Source organism: Ursus americanus, chromosome 7 (genome assembly GCF_024610735.1).
Source record: "Ursus americanus isolate L20-20 chromosome 7, mUrsAme1.1.p, whole genome shotgun sequence".
Lineage (NCBI taxonomy): Eukaryota > Metazoa > Chordata > Mammalia > Carnivora > Ursidae > Ursus > Ursus americanus.
The window spans coordinates 31,623,976-31,640,647 of NC_142133.1; the positions used below are offsets into that span (position 1 = coordinate 31,623,976).

The window sequence follows — 16,672 nt, forward strand, 5'->3', positions numbered from 1 at the left end:
AGTGTCTGCCTTCAGCTCAGCTCATGATCTCGGTCATGGAATCAAGCTCCACATTGGGCTCCCCACTCACTGGGGAGTCTACTTCTCCCTCTCCCTCTGCCCCTCCCCCTGCTTGTGCACTCACACTCTCTCTCTCTCTCTCTCAAATAAATAAAAGCTTTAAAAAAAAAAAAAGTTTTTTGGGGGGTGCCTAGCTGGCTTAGTCAGTGGAGCATCTGACTCTTAATCTCAGGGTCAGGAGTTCAAACCCCACATTAAGCATAGAGCCTAGTTCAAAAAAATAAAGATTAAATAAATAAATAGGGATTTTACTTAACGTTTCTCATTTAATTAAGTATAAACATGATGTGACTTAAGAGTTTTCTGTACCATGGTCATGTTGTAATGATATCTGACCTGTTGTTTAAATCTTAATCTGCTTCAGGGGCGCCTGAGTGGCTCAGTAGGTTAAGTGACCCTCTCTTGACTTCAGCTCAGGTCTCATGCCTGTGAGATTGAGCTGTTCCTGAAGCCCTGTGTTGGGTTGTGTGCTGGGCGTGGAGCCTGGTCAAGATTCTCTCCCTCTCCCTCTGCCTGCCCCCCTACCCATGCGTGCATGTGCGCACGTGTTCTTTCTCTCTCTTAAAACAAATCTTATTTGCTTAAGTTAAAATTGTATTTATCCATTATTTAAAATTTAATAGGGTCTAGAGGGAAGTCTGGCTGGCCCAGTCGGTAGAGTATGTGATTCTTGCTCTTGGGGTTGTGAGTTTGAGCCCCATTTTGGGTGTAGAGATTACTTAAAATCTTTAAAAAAAAAAAAAACTTTAATAGGGTCTAGTAAGTAGGATACAGTAGAACTGCTTAATAAAAAGTAGTCTTAAAAAAAAGTAGTCTAGATCAAGTTTTCTTAAACTTTTTGATCATAAAACATTTTTCAGATTAAATTATTTGACAGAAGTTTTACACGTGGTATAAAGTATTTTGATGGCAAAATAGTAAAGTTTCACAGTGTAATTACTTGGTAAAAGAAGTTATTTAAAAATTTTAACTGAATGTGCCTGTGCCGCACGGTAAAAATATCCGTGAACTAGATCACAGCTGTGTTAAGCAGAGGAGCAGCCTTGACAGCAGCAGGAATCCAGATGCGCTGGTTCGTTAATGCTTAGCTGCGCGCAGCAGTGGAACGTAACGCACTCACGCGTTGGTGACTTTTCCGAGAAATTCCTGATGTGTTGGAGCGGGGCATGATGGCATGTTCTGCATTTAAAAACAAAACTGCATGATAGTAACAACTGTCTAAACGTGTTTTATTTTACCTTTTTTCTTTTTCAAAAATTTATTTTAGGAGAAGCGTGTTGCTGATAATGATTTTGGTTATTGAACAGATGTGTTTAAAGTACTAGTGTTCTAGAGAACACTGGGAAATTTTTTAATGTTTTGCTGACTAATACCTGGTTATTCTTGGTTTCTAGCTCCCAGATGGCCGCATTATCAAAGTTGGGGGAGAGAGATTTGAAGCACCAGAAGCTTTATTTCAGCCTCACTTGATCAATGTTGAGGGAGTAGGTGTTGCTGAATTGCTTTTTAACACAATCCAGGCAGCTGACATTGATACCAGGTACATCATAAATGATGGTTTCGAAGTTATTTATCAATAGGTGGCATATGGATAGTTAAAACGACCAAGTTGTCTATTACCGCACTCACGTTTGTGAACAGATAAGTCAAAAGAATTTGTTGAGGGTGGCACTGGCTGTTGAATATATATCGTTGTGTCTCAGAAACCACCTTCAGCTTCTTTAATAATTCAGAACGTAAGGAGAATTTTCATGAATAAAATACAGAGAACTCATGTATGTTCTTTAACCTGTTTCACATTCGACTCAGTTTAACGTTCTGCATGTTTATTCTGTCATCCTCCCTTTTTTTTTTTCTTGAGCCATTGGAGGGTCAGAAGTCCTCTTTACTCCTTAAAATTTGCTTTGTATTTCCTGCGAACAGCGCCGCAGTGCCGTTATTGAGCTCAGGAGATGGGTTACTGGTCTTCTGTTACCTGCCATCCATTTTTCGATTTCATATGCTGTCCCAGTCATGTCCTTTATACAGTTTTTCTTTTCCCCAGGAGATGATGAAGTCCAGGATCACACAGTCTATGCAGTTGTCATGTCTCAGTTGGCTTTTATCTGTTACAATTCTTTAGTCTTTTGTGACAGTGACATCTTTTTCGAGTATAAGCCAGTTATTTTAGGGAATTTTTCTCAACTTGAGTTTGAATGTTTTCTCATGATTAGATTCAGGTTACGCATTTGGGGCTGGAATACTACTTAGTGATTATCCCTCTGAGGGTGTCCCGTCCAGAGATGAGATCTGTTTGTTCCTTGTTGGTGATGTTAGGATTAAGCTCTTAATGAAGTTTCCTGTTTAGTTTTTGTATTTTTCCTTTCTTAGTTTATAAGCAATTTGTGGGAAAGTACTTTGAGACTGTGTTGCTCTCCTGTTCCTCATTAAACTCTGCCCCCACCCCTTTTAGTATCTATTGATAATTCTTGCCTAAATCCATTTTTACTGTGGCTACAAAAAGGTGATTTTCTAATTCTGTCACTCCTTCTATATTTATTAATTGGCATTCCAGCATACGGAAGTGCTTTTCCTTGTTTTTGTTTGTTTTCAGTGTGGACTCTTGATTTTGTCTAGTGATTATAATTTATTACTGTCTTTACTTATTTTGATGCTCAGATTGTTCCTGATTTGGCCAGTGAGAGCCCCTTCAAACACACCTCTGTGTCCCTTGACATGCTATTACCTCTTTGAGCACATTCTGTTTTGTGGCATAGGATAGTCCTGGCTTATCTTTAATTTGGTAGGTAAAACATTACCATTTAGTCAAAACATTACCATATACAAAGCATACTTTGGAGTATTAGTCTCCCAGCCCCTTGTTCTCCACCCTGGTCCTCCTCCCTCTTGTAGGTAAATGATCTCATTAGTTTCAGGTTTATCCTCTGTGTTTCTTACTTGTTCTTACACAAAAGGTAGCTCAGTATAAATGCTTTTTGCACTTCTTTCACTTAATATATCCTAAACAATCCTGTACCATTTCCTAGGGATTGTCCTCCTTTTTTCCAGGGTATACATATCGTGGTTTATTCAGTGAATCTTGGTTATTTAGGTAGATGCCAATATTTTTTCAGACAAATAATGCTGCAATTAATAACCTTGTGCACGCCATATTTTTGTACTGTTGGGCATGTATATTTTGAAAAAAATTTGTAGAGGGAATTGTTGGGTCAAAGGGTAAATAAATGCATGTAGTTTTGTTACTGCTCAGTTCCCCTCTGTGGAGGTTGGGACCTTCTTCCCACCAGTAATAGTTGAGGGCACCTGTGTCCCCACAGCTTGGTCACAGTTTGGCCATTTTTAACTTTTATGCCAGCCTGGTGAGTGAAACGCTAATCAATGTAGTTTTAATTTGTATTTTACTTAAGAGTGGGGCGCCTGGGTGGCTCAGTTGTTAAGCGTCTGCCTTCGGCTCAGGGCATGATCCCAGCGTTCTGGGATCGAGCCCCACATTGGGCTCCTCCGTGGGGAGCCTGCTTCTTCCTCTCCCACTCCCCCTGCTTGTGTTCCCTCTCTCACTGGCTGTCTTTCTCTCAAATAAATAAAATCTTAAAAAAGTGAAGTTGAACATATTTTTCTATATTTAGGGCTATTTTATCTTTTTCTAGTGAATTATTTGCTCATGGCTTTTGCTTGTTCTGTAAATTTTTGTGATTTTCCCCCTCAGTTTTTTAAAAGTTCTTTTTGTATTATAGCTCTGTGATATCTGTTGCAGATACTTCTCCTGGTTTTCCATTTGTGTCTTGCTTATGGTGTTCTTTGGCTATATAAAAATTTGTATTTATGTAGTTAATAAGTAAGTTTATAACCTTTTATTGCATCTGGAGTTTGAGTCATAGTTGAAAAGCCCTCCTGTACACCCAGGTTATTGAGGAATTCACTCAGAAGCATTTTGTAAAAAGCAAGTGTTGGCTTACTTGTCTGTTTAACCCTGAATTAAATAACCACCAAACTAATTTTTGTGGGATGGCTGAGGAGCAGGATAATAATGGAAAGTAATAAAAATAGCAGTTGGCTTATAACAAGCTATAAACTTAATGTAAGATGATCAAAATCTAAACGTCTCATAGTAGGGAGTAAATTCTCATAGTAGGGATTAGGTAGATGCTTTCCTCCCTTGATTTAATGATCATTAATAGTAAAATTGCATTTAAAAGTGTATGCCTGTTGGTGGTGATTCAAGTTTTGGCATTCCCGAAGCATTGGAGGCCAGTTCAGTGCCCTTACGACAGAACTAGCATTGGGAAGTAGCACAACTCTACTCGGTGTGTGCTGCATGTTGAAAGTGTGCATGTAAATGCTAGTGGGTACGTACCACGTGTAGCCATGTCTCACCTGCATATGCTACACTCAGGTGCATACTTTTGCAGGTAGATATAAAAACTCCGCTCTTTTATAAGCTGGGATTATAGCCAGAGCCGTTGGAAGCCAGTTTGAATGAGGCCAAAATAGATGTGACTCAGCTCCTGGGCTTTACTAGGAGAGTTCCTCAGACCCCTCGCGTAGTTATATTACTTTCACTACATATGCAGTTATTGTAGATTTGATTATCTGGTATCATAACCGGTAGCGTATTTAAGGAAGAAAGAAAGGACTGCTATAATGAGGAAACACGTCAGTCTCACCCAAAATAACAGCAGCTAGTCCCAAGGCAAAGGAGCAAAAGGGAAAACTACAAAAGGCAAATGGAAAAATTGAAAAGCAAGAACTGAAATCATAGTAGAAAATGGTTAAATTATAGTAAACTCCAGGGAAGCACTGTAATGATACAGTCCAAATGGTGGGAGTTTGTAATGTAAATGTCATTATTAAAATGCTCAATTACAGGGTCTCCTTGGTGGCTCAGTCAGTTGGGCATCTGACTCCTGATTTCGGCTCAAGTCGTGATCTCAGGGTCATGAGACTGAGCCCCTTGTCCGGCTCCGAGCTCAGTGCAGAGTCTGCTTGTCTCTTTCCTTCTGCCTCGCCCCCGCCCCCCGCTCTCTCTCTCTCAATAAAAAAATAAAATCTTTTTTTAAAAAGGCTCAATTATATTTGCAAGAGAGCATGTCATGTGCTTTAGAAGTATTCTCATTAAAATTATAATAAGTATTTTACACGTAGAGAGGGTTTGTTATCTAATAAGAGCATTAATAACAACATTCAGCCCTACAATTTCCATGTTAAATTTTATTTAATTCTCGCAGCAATCCTTTGAGGCTGACAGATATAAAAGGAACTCTGAAAGACTGTCTTTCTCATCTGAAACCCCAAATGAATACCTTTTGTGTCCTTCTAGATCTGAATTCTATAAGCACATCGTGCTTTCTGGAGGATCTACTATGTACCCTGGGCTGCCATCACGACTGGAACGAGAACTTAAGCAGCTTTACTTAGAACGAGTTTTAAAGGGAGATGTGGAAAAACTTTCTGTAAGTATCAATCAATAATCTAACTCTTAACATGCTTTTAAAACCCTGCAAAGGAGGTTGTGAATCTTGACAACCACCAGAGGGAGCAAGAAGTCTTCCTAAACATGAAGTCACATGCAGCCTTGAAGAGCTAGGGAGAAGTCAATGGTTCGAGGTATGAAGAAGTAAATGGCTCTGTTTCAGAAAGGTTGTGCTGCCTGGTCACCTCTGTATTCAGTGGCTGGAAGCAATGAGGTCCAGGGCCAAATGTTCTAGTTCTTCTGTAACAGACAGTCTGGAGTAGAGGTGCTTCTAAGGGCACGGGAAGGACCTGCCATCCAGTATTCCCTCCCCACCACCCTTTTCTGTGGGGCATACGTTTGCAGGCCTCCAGTGGATGCTTAAAACTGCAGATAATGCTGAATCCTATGTATACTATGTTTTTCCTATACAAGAACACGTATGATAAAGTTTAATTTATAAACTAGGCACAGTAAGAGATTAACAGCAACAATAAAATAGGACAGTTATAACAATGTACTGGAATAAAAGTTCTACGAATGTGGTCTCTCTTAAAATATCTTATTGTACTGTACTCTGGTGATGATGTGAGGCTAGAATGCCTACGTGATGAGATGAAGTGACATGAGTTATGCAGGCCGTGTGATGTAGGGATTGTCAGGAGGAGGATCGTCTGCTCCCAGACCATGGTAACTGAAACCACAGAAAGCAAAACCACGGATAAAAGGGGGGACTGCTGTGCTATGGAACAAGAAATGCCTCTTTGGGGTTTTTGGGTTCTTTTTAACTTACATTTTGGATATGTAACCAGCCTTCATTGCTACTCTTGGACTGTCTCATATTTCTGATTCTAGGTTATTTTTCTGGCTGTTTCTTGCGTATGTCTTATTTCCGTAATCAAATTGTAAAACATTATCAAATATTTTGCATCCCCATCAGCTATCCTAGCTCTTGAAACAGACTTTAATTGGTGGTTGTCTATGTGTAGAATAGAAAGTAATTTATAAACTAGTATGTAATAGTTCATGGTTATTCAGCATTGATTTTTTTTTTTTTTTTTACCAACACTGGAGTGTGCGAAGTACACTATATATACTATGCAGTCAGCCAGGAGTCATTTAATTTGAGTTACTCTCTGAGCTTTGTCCCAACAACTTTGATTGGCTGTTGTAGATAATGAGATTACAGAGGACTATATATATCAGAGATACTAACGTCACATCTTTCATCTGTGAATAAATTGTGAAAATTAAATTGAGTATGGACTCACATACATTAAATAAATTAAAAGACTCAAAAGGAGCCATGTTGTCTAAGTACTTTGCTTATTTGATTTTTTTGAGTTATACATATAATTTAAAATTAGTCTCCGTATTTCCTTATTCAGCAAATATTTCTTGACCTGCTTCTGGGTGCCAAACCCTTGTCTAGGTGCTAGAACAAACAAAATAGTAGTAAATAAAAACCAAGTCCCCACTTTTATTCTATGAATATGTCAGTAGTTAAGTGCTATGAAGAAGAGTGAAGGTGAGGGGCTAGAAGTGGCAGTGACTGGGGACATGGCCTGCTCCTTCATGTAGTCACGGAAGGGCTCTGAGGAGATCACTTCTCAGTAGACGCCTGAGCAGAGTGAGCGGGTGGGCCACGTAGCCATCTGTGGGAAGAATCTTCCAGGCAGGAAAGGCAAGTACAAAAGCCCTGGGTTGGGGCACCTGGGTGGCTCAGTCAGTTAAGTTTCTGCCCTTCTGCCTTCGGCTCAGGTCATGGTCCTGGGGTCCTGGGATTGAGCCCCTCGTTGGGCTCCCCACTCAGTGGGGAGTCTCCTTCTCCCTCTCCCTCTGCTCCTGTGCACACTCCCCCCCCCCCTTTGTCAAATAAATAAATAAAATCCTTAAAAAAAAAAAAAAGGCAGCCCTGGGTTGTTGGGAGTGTGCAGGTGTGGCTGGAGCAGAGTGAGTAAAGGGGAGGCCTCGGTGGTGAGGTCAGGAAGGTGGTTGGATGCAGGTCTTGCCACAGCAAAGGGTTTAGCTTTATTCCTAGTGAAATCGAAAGCCTTGGGAGGGTTTTGAGCAGAGAAGTGATAGGATCTGACTTGTGTTTAAGAGATCCCTAAGTCTGGGGTGGTGAATAGAATTGTTGGGGGAGGGAGGAAGAAAGAAGGTTGTAGAAGGATGCGGTAGCAGGCTCGGAGGGAGTGAGGAGATGGTGAAGGTTTATGAGATGGAAGAGGTATGAAATGGTGGTTTTGAAGAGTAGAAGAGAGAAGACACGTGCCATGGGCTTGCCGAGCTACACTGAGGGGCTCAAGGGAAGAAAGTGATGCAGTTAAACCAAGACCTGTCGTGTTCAGTTGCTTGAGGGCAGCTGCCAAGTAGAGAGTTGGTTCCCCAAGTCGGTGTTGTGCCACATGAGTGTGAGAGGGAGAGAAGGACGACATCACTACAGATGACACCAGGAAGTGTTGGGGAGATCACACACGTGCAAAGTAAGAGCCGGGACGGAAAGGAATAATCTGGGGTTCCTGTAGGTGACTTGGCAAAGAGGAGCAGTGGATGGAAGGGTCTGATAGAATGAGTTTCAATTGGGAGTTGTAGGGAGGCGGGAGGGAGAAGCAGCACTGGAGAGCAAGAGTGGGTAGTTAGCAAACCAGGTGGCGTGAGAGGAACAGCAGCCAGCTGAGAGCTGCAGGGGCAGCGGTTCTTCAGGGGCTGGCCAGGTTTCCCTAAGGTTGCTCCAAGCCAGGGCAGCCAGACTCTGGGCCTGTATCTTATCGGCTGTCTTGGTAAATAAAGTTTTATTGGAACAAAGCCAGGCCCATTTTTTTTTATATAAGTAAACTGGTGTTTATATCTGATCCTGCAGTTCAGTTATGTGACGTGAAGACAATCTAAAATGAATAGTTACTTTGAGTCTTGTATGATTTGTGACACAGTAAATTGAACTATGACATTTTAAGGTTTTTCTTTCAGGTGTGGACTGATGACACAGATCGAGGTGTGTGTCTTTTATTAGACAATAGTGGCTACAGAGTATAAACTTATCCCACTTGTCTTTAATTTTGGTTACTGTGTTCATTTTTTCCAGCATCCCCATGGTTTATTTGACCATGTTATAAGAAAAGAATTTCAGTCTTACTCTTACATGGGACTGCAATCATAGAGGCGTTAGACCCTGAAGAAACCAAAGAAGTCCTCTTACCCAAACTCTTGACTTGACATCTGGCTAAGTGATTTGCTCATGTGGTCATCCCCAGTCATGGGAAAATCTGCCACAATCAGGACTCTGGTACTTGGGCTCTCAGTAGGCTGATCGTGGAATTTATTGTTCAGATCAAGACAATTTTGAGAGTGAGAAGGGGTGTTCATAATGATGGAGCAACAGGTGTAAATCAGGACGGTTCTAAGCACACGGGGATGGATGTATGATCTCTCTGTGAGCTTTGGCAAATTAAAAAAATGTCTCTACTTCAGATACCAAATCATGATATCCTACTTACGTCACAGGAGTTGCGAGAATTCAACAGGAGAATATATGAAGAAGTCATTTTCATAAAGCAGAAGCCTGGTGATGCGCTTGTGACAGCTTACGATCTTGTCTTTCTCTTTTAGAAATTTAAGATCCGCATCGAAGACCCACCGCGCAGAAAGCATATGGTGTTCCTGGGTGGCGCCGTTCTTGCAGACATCATGAAAGACAAAGACAACTTCTGGATGACCCGACAAGAATACCAAGAGAAGGGTGTTCGTGTGCTGGAGAAACTTGGCGTGACTGTTCGATAAACTAACTCCAGAGCTTGTCCGCATCACACCCCTAGTGCTTTCTTTTCTCCTTTATTGCCAATCCCTGAACTCATTCAACTCCGGGACGTGGAAGAGTCCTCTCTGTGCCCTTTGACTGGAAAGGTCAGGTTTTATTCTGGTGTCTCGGGGAAGCTTTGTTAAATTTTTGTTAATGTGGGTAAATCTGTTTAATTCAACCACTTCCCTGCAAACACGATGAGAGGGCAAAGGGTCCGTCTGCTGCTTTGTTTCTTCTAAGTAGGCATTTAGATCATTCCTGTCGGCTTCCTAGTTTCACTTTACTGCTCTAACGCTGCTAGTTTTAGTCCTTGGCACACTCGGGGTACGCCTTTATTAGCATATGAAAAACCTTTACCGGAGCTTTTACATATTACTGGGGTGGGGGTGGTAAGGGACGGGCGGGCAGCTGCTGACCCCTTGACAGCATTTCCTCTGGTGTGGTGCTTTCAACAGTTACTGCACAGTTGAAGTACCTTAAAGCTTCTGGAATTAACATTTTAGGGGAACGTTAGGCTCAGAATTAAAGTGTTTTGGGTGGGTTTTTGCGTGGGGGCAGGGAGTGGTCTTTTGATTTTAACTTTTTGATTTTTGAGCTCTTCTGCTCTGAGGTATGTAAGATGAAATTTATTTACAGTACTTTGATTTGGCAGGTTTTCTTCTACTTTCAATCTGCCTGGAACTGCTTCCATGATATAAAAAGCAAGTGTAATATTCCATTACCATGTGGCTTAGGGATTTATTTGTTTTGTTTTGTTTTTAAATCAACCATGATAGGTGGGAGTAGACTCCCTAGAATCTATCAGTGGAAAATTATTAATTTTAAAATGCTTTTGGAAATTCAGATTACAGATGAAAAAAGTGCTTAAGAGTGCTTCTTTTTATACCAGAAGCATTAAGGTAATCCAGTGCCAAGTACCATTCTTGCAGTTTCTCTTTTATATAACTGACCAGGGCTTCTTTAATAAAAATAGGTAGATACAGATGAATAATTACTGGCAGTAGGTTATATTGTTGGGTTAAAAATAACATTGAAATATGGGACTTGTTGCCAGTTGGTTAATTTTCATTAGTTTCTTTTTTATTATTTTAATTTGAAACCTGAAGTGGAATAAAATTTGGCTACTTAAAATGTTGGCAAAAAAAAAAAATCAAGATTTAAATTTGTATTTGTACTGAAAAAGTAATCATAACTAGTAAGCCTCAGTCATTTTATGCTTGAAAGAAGAGTTGTTGATATTTTGTAAATGTTAGCAGACTTTCCCGTCTGTCAGAAAATCATATTTATGATTCCCATCGGTATTGCTGTGTGTCTGAAAAAATATCAAATAGTACTCAGACTTGAATTCTTTCTAAATTTGAAAAATAAAGTAATAAATTGTATCACGCTAAGTATAAAATGCAGATTCTGGGAAAAAATGTTTTCCTTCATTTCAAAATATTCTTTACTAATAATGGCTTTAAACAAAGAAGCTTAACTTTTAGGTAACTGAAATTGGAGATATTACTGGCTTTAGAAAGAGTCTCTTTTCTGTGAGCAAACTTAAAAATCAATTTATATGATTATGCAGCTTCTGTTAATGTTAAGTATTTTTTGTCTGTTTTACCTCAATTTGAAACAAGTAAAAGAAGTTTGCCTGCATGCTGGACATGCTTCCGTGCACACGAACAGCCTGTGAGTAACACGTGCGAGATTTGAGGGACTTGCATGTCAGTCATTTTGGAATTCTAAAGTGTTCCGAAATCATGTTCTTATAAATCCCCCTAGCCTTTGAGTCCTGGACTAGTTAAAGGACACACATGTAGGACGAGTGCCTACCAGCTGTTCATTTCAGGTAAATGGATTAACTCTTGGCCTTTGGTCATTATTTTAATCTATTGGGGCAGAAAACAACAAGGAATAGGATGGACTCCTAGAACAATAAAAGAGCATTTATCATTTGTCCCTTGACTATAGAATTTGGTTTTAATTTCATTCTGCTAACAAACACAGTTAAAATGGTGTATTTATATATATATATATATATATATATATATATATATATATATATATATAATTTTAAAATTCCATTTTCTAATTTTCCTATTCCAAGGTAAAATAATACATTAAGTAATTTGTGGGGTAGTGGAAATATGTTTAATTGGAGTTGCCGGTTAGGAGTCCCTCAGAAATTAAAATTTTAGTTTTCTGTTTTAAAAGAGATCTGATTTTTAGCTCTTGAAAACCATTGTCACTTAAATTTCCAATAATGATTAAAATTCTTTTTAAATTAGAATTACCAATGCCTTGACCTTTGAGAAGGTTTCTTAAAAATAAGTCCTACATCTAAACTTTTTTTCTTTAAAACGTGGTATTGGATGTTGACTTTTTACACAGTTCTAAGCACTGTTAACAATATCTGGAAAGTGTTTTGAGAGATCAGTAGAAAGGTAAACATTCTACATTTAACGTGAATACACTTCTTTTTGATTCAGAAAATAAAATCAGATTTTTGAAAGTAAATTTGAATTTTGTCTTGGTTTTACCTTTATTTTTCTCTCCAGCTTCATTTTCTTATTTTTGTTCATATTTTCATTTTTGCTGATGCAATATGGATTGACAACTTCACTGCTAGTTGTTAGGCAAGGTTCATTTCAGTGGTGTTCCGCGAGGTTCGTTTCAGTGTTGTTCTATTATTTGAGCAAAAACCTCTCTTTTTTTTCTAGTATGATTTTAAATATGTAAGGAAAACAAAAACTAGAAACCAGAGTAAATTACCGCTACAGCCTTATTAGAGGGTTTTTTCCCCTAAAGTGAACAGTTTGTTTTCTGGAAGACTTAGGGCGGCTTTGCCGGATTAAGAATGCTAGACAGACGTATATGTAAGGTGCCTCTGTACTAAAATGACCTTTCCTTGCTTTCGTACTTGCCTTTGAGGATAGGGGCTGAGGAGTAGACGGTGGGATTCTCATGTATCCTTCTTCATGAGCTTGTATGCTTGAATCTCATTGCTCCCTTCATAGCCACGTTCCCCCAAGGATGTCCTGAGGTTTGCCTCCGGTGTCTTCTCCAACCTCTTCTTAGTTGCCAGAATAATGTGACAACCGTCTCCATGTGTTACAGAGATGGAAGATACTGGGCACTCCTCGTTGATGGAAAGAATGTTTCAGTGGTCTCCATTGGTTTTCTTCACCCATAAACTTTGACCACTGACAGTTGAGTGTGGAACTGTGCTAATTTTAGAACCATCCAAAGGGATACCCAACGAAAGTGAACCAGAAGCTTAAGGATTGATTTTTGCTCAGTTATTTAACACATAATCTAATCTTGATCTAATTGATCAGTATCCACAGTACCTGGGGTATCTGTAGGGTCCCTTTTTTCCGCCCGCTCAAATTCCTTGACCTGTTAAAAGCTTGAATACTTTGTAAAGGCCAAATTACTGACGTTAACCGCTCTATTGCAAGTAACCTTAGCCGTAGAATAGAAACACTTGTGTTGGGGTTGTCAATAAGGCAGCTGTTGTATAAATTCACACCAGTTTTTCGCATTAAACTTAACACTGTAAAAGCCTCCTAAAGCATCTTGCTCTGCATTGTGGACATCTGAAGTTAGGGAGAAAGAAGCTGTTACACTACAGATACTTTTGTTTAAATCATCTGCACTATGGCAGTGACAAACACAATGCTTTGTACCTGTTCTAAGTACCTCATTCTGTGTTGTGTGCAGATGTAAGGTAACCTAACTGGGCAGGGGGAATCGAAGTGATTACTTTCTTTGGCAGAACAGTTCCTGTCCTCCCTCCTCTCTACCCTCAATTTGTCCCTGCCTGGAAGAGGAAGAAGACTGGGAAGGACTTTGCAAATATTCCTTGAAAGAGAAGACTTAGTATTTATTTTATTTTTTTTAAAGATTTTATTTATTTATTTGACAGACACAGCAAGAGAGGGAACACAAGCAGGGGGAGTGGGAGAGGGAGAAGCAGGCTCCCAGCAGAGCAGGGAGCCCGATGCGGGGCTCCATCCCAGGACCCTGGGATCACGCCCTGAGCCGAAGGCAGACGCTTAACAACAGCCGCCCAGGCGCCCCAAGACTTAGTATTTTAACTATGCTTGCGCGCACCGGTTGAAAGGTTTGGGTTTGAGAAGTACAGAAAGCAGTCACAAGAACAACAAAGTACGGTTTTTAAGCCCAAGGTAGACTCCCTAGAGCACTGCCTTTGGCCATTAGCATCATGGTGAGCTTTTGCCTGATGAATGCTTTTTCTTAGAGGTTGGTAAAAAGGAGACTCTACCAAGCTGCTTTGCTCTTCCTTGAATATGGGTTTGGAAAAGAGGGCCCCAACTCTCAGGAATTAAGCGTTCTATGCACTAAAAAAGTAATGGTAAATATTTGAATGCAAAGTTATTAATTTCAAATAAAGGTTGACATTTTAAGCAATTCGTTGAGGAAACAAGTTAAGACCTGCGGCAGTACTGAGCTGGGCTTTGTGGTCAGCCTTGACATGTGCAGGGGTTGGCGCTTTTGCTCTAGGCGTACCATCAAATGTCTGTCTTACCTTGGCTAACCAAATCTAAGGATTTCCTGAGCGAGGAATACTGCTATTAACTGCTCTTAAACATTTTCATATCTCATGGCAACTTGATATTTGAAGATTAACAAATTTGGGCCTTAAGTGAGGCTCAAATGTCAAAAATAAGTTGATAACATACATTTGACCCCTTGATTTAAAACCTTCAGTCTATCTCCACATATGTGTTTTCTTTCTTAGATCTAAAGCTTCTGGCATTAAATTTTAAGAACTGTTGAAAGGAATGTAGGTTTGGAAACTAAAAGTATGATGACTAGGTACAATTCAAAAGACCTTGATGATCAGTTAAAAAGGCCATTTGACTTGTTTTGTTTTCATTTAGAACTTTAGGTGGACTTTAATATATCGAGCATCCTATAGGAAATTATGTAGGTGGAGTAAGATTACCTAAATTTCAAAAACAGTCCAGTTCCTTGCCTCCTCCGTGTCTCTCTTGATAGGAAATCAGAGTCACATGGAGTGTTTAAAATGCAGGTTCCTGACCTCCTTCTGGACCCACCGAGTTTGGGGCTGAGGGGTCAGCCTGTTTTCCAGCTGTGCCGGCGGTCCTGCATCCCCTCAAAGCTCTCACCCCGCTGCTGTAGGATCTTAGCAGGACAGGCTCCCCCAAGGAATGAGCCGCTCCCCCGGCGCGCACACCGGCCTGCCCTTGACCGGTTCTCCTGAGGCCTCACGGAGCTTTTAGCAAGTAGGTTGCTAAGTGAGATGGTAAGAGGTCCTGGAAACCACCTCGGGGCTGTGCTGGGTGGCGGTTGTGCTGGCTTCCACCCCCTCTCCGACAAATCCTCAGTCCTCAATCCCGGTGGGTGGTAAGAGCCTTTACTCAAAAATGCAAATTCTTCTGGGAAGGTGAAAGCACCATTAGCCATTTACACGTTTGTGTGAATCAAAACGAAGTCCAGGGACTCAAGCCGACACCTAGTGAAGATTACCAGCTCTTTGTGATTTAAGGCAAGGGAAGGTCTGTAAGTGTGGCCCGTAGCCTGCCGTGGAGAAAACAGACTCCAAGGCAATGTGGAGTTATTAGTGTATTTAATACTTGTTAAGGGCCGTACGCATGGGAGCTGGGTGCTGGAAGTCGTGAGATAACCAGAGCAAACCGCTTATTTCAGAATTGTTTTTAGCGATGTTTTCTCCTCACTCTGCCTTGCGTGCTTCCCAGCTCCCTGAACTCCAGCTAGTACAGCTAGTGCTACAATTCAGCCATTTGACGGATTAAAATGATTTGTCGTCTGGCCAAGCAACCCACCTACCAGATGTAGCCTTACTTCTGGAGAGGAAATCTGTTTGAAGTTCCATGCAGCTGACCTACGGGCAAACTTTTGGATTCAGCTTGGAGCCCGCGTATATAGGGTTAAGTTTGGACTTTTTGAAAGCATAAGCCCAGCTCCAAAATTTGGAAGTTTGCGGCATTTTATTATTGTAGTTGATAGCTGCCAGAGGAACACGGAAACTTAGCCTGCATTTGCTTTTCCAGGCAAGGATAATCTTAGCGGGCGATGTGAGTGAGGCGGCGGCGGGAGGGGGCGTGCCTTGCGGGGGTGAAAGTTGGGTAGCCGGCCGCAGGTGAGCGCACGCGCGGCGCAATTAAACAACCCGCGGCGGCAAGGAGCCGCAGGCCGCCCGTGCGGGAACCCCCCTACGAGGGAGCTGCATGGAGCCTCTGGGTGAGTGGAAAGTTACTTTTCCCTTCTGACCCTCCGTCTTCTACGGCGCATGCGAGTAAGCTTTAGAGTGTTCTAGCTGGACAAGGTGTAGTTGTGCTGGGTGCACGTTCTCGCCGTGTGTTCGCCTGTATCTCGTTCCTGCCGTTTTCCCCACGGAAGTTCTCTTAACTTTTCCGTTTCGCTCCAGAGCAACAACAGATATCCTCCAGCCCTTTCACGCACCACCTCTGACGGCGCAGTTCGCTGAAAGTGCCTATCCGGGGTCTCTAAGCCTCCTTTGTTCCAAATGTCGACCTGCAAGTTGTCCCAAAGTGGAAGTGTTTAAATGTTCATAATAATCAATAGTCATTTTAATGACGGCTATACATACATTTCTTACCACATAAAAACTGAAAATCTCAATGCTGTTTCCTAATGTGAATTTGGGGGATATCCGTGTTTACCATTGGCCTTTTCTCACACAGGTGGAAGTGATGTTAGGGACACTATCTTCTCACTTTAAGCTACTATTCTTTTAAAAGTGGCGTGACAATGTCAAGTTTGGTTTTGGTTAGTTCTACCAATCTCAGAAGAGAGTGGGCTGAAAATTTTCTTTCTCTTTTCCATTTCATATATTAGCGCTCTTTTATACCTTAAAACCTTTTTCTGTTCCTACCATTCAAAAAAAGCTAAGATGTGTGGTGTTAGCCAAAAAAATCCTCTCTCAGGTGCCTTCAAATTAACAAAAAGGACTTCCTGGAGCATTCTAAATGAAAGTTTGTTGCATTTGTGGGTCCTTTGAACAAATATGTGGGGGGAAGGATTTATAGAATGAAATTCCCATGTTTAAGAGTCTAAAGAGGTTTGGATTTATGGGGCCCCCAGCCCCGCCATCGAATCGCTGAGACTGGAAAACTTTTGAGCAAACGAAACCAAATGGTCGCTCAAATGCCATCAGCTGGGACCAAAGGAGGGACTTTTCCCACTAAATTTCAGTACAGTTACTACTTTAAAGAAGAGGTCCTGTTTTCTTCAGGCTCCGAGCTTGTCTGCTAAAATAGTTAGCTGTGGGGCAGATGGGGGAAGGAGGGCCTCTGCAAAAGGCAGGACAAGGTTAGGAGAGGAGGAAGCAGCAGAGGAGATGAGCC

At 41.1% G+C, this 16,672-nt stretch overlaps 1 protein-coding gene across 2 annotated transcripts in view; it reads left to right on the plus strand.

The window, feature by feature from the left end:
* The window catches only part of ACTR2 (actin related protein 2), a 34,156-nt gene extending 24,147 nt beyond the window's left edge, over window positions 1–10,009 (plus strand). For both annotated transcript variants that reach the window (XM_087863464.1, XM_045788121.2), the window contains 3 exons: window positions 1,455–1,600; window positions 5,378–5,510; window positions 9,119–10,009. In XM_087863464.1, coding sequence (XP_087719590.1) covers window positions 1,455–1,600; window positions 5,378–5,510; window positions 9,119–9,289 — 450 coding nt within the window. In that variant the 3' untranslated portion in view covers window positions 9,290–10,009. The remainder of the gene's footprint in view (window positions 1–1,454; window positions 1,601–5,377; window positions 5,511–9,118) is intronic.
* The last annotated feature ends 6,663 nt before the right edge of the window (window positions 10,010–16,672 follow it).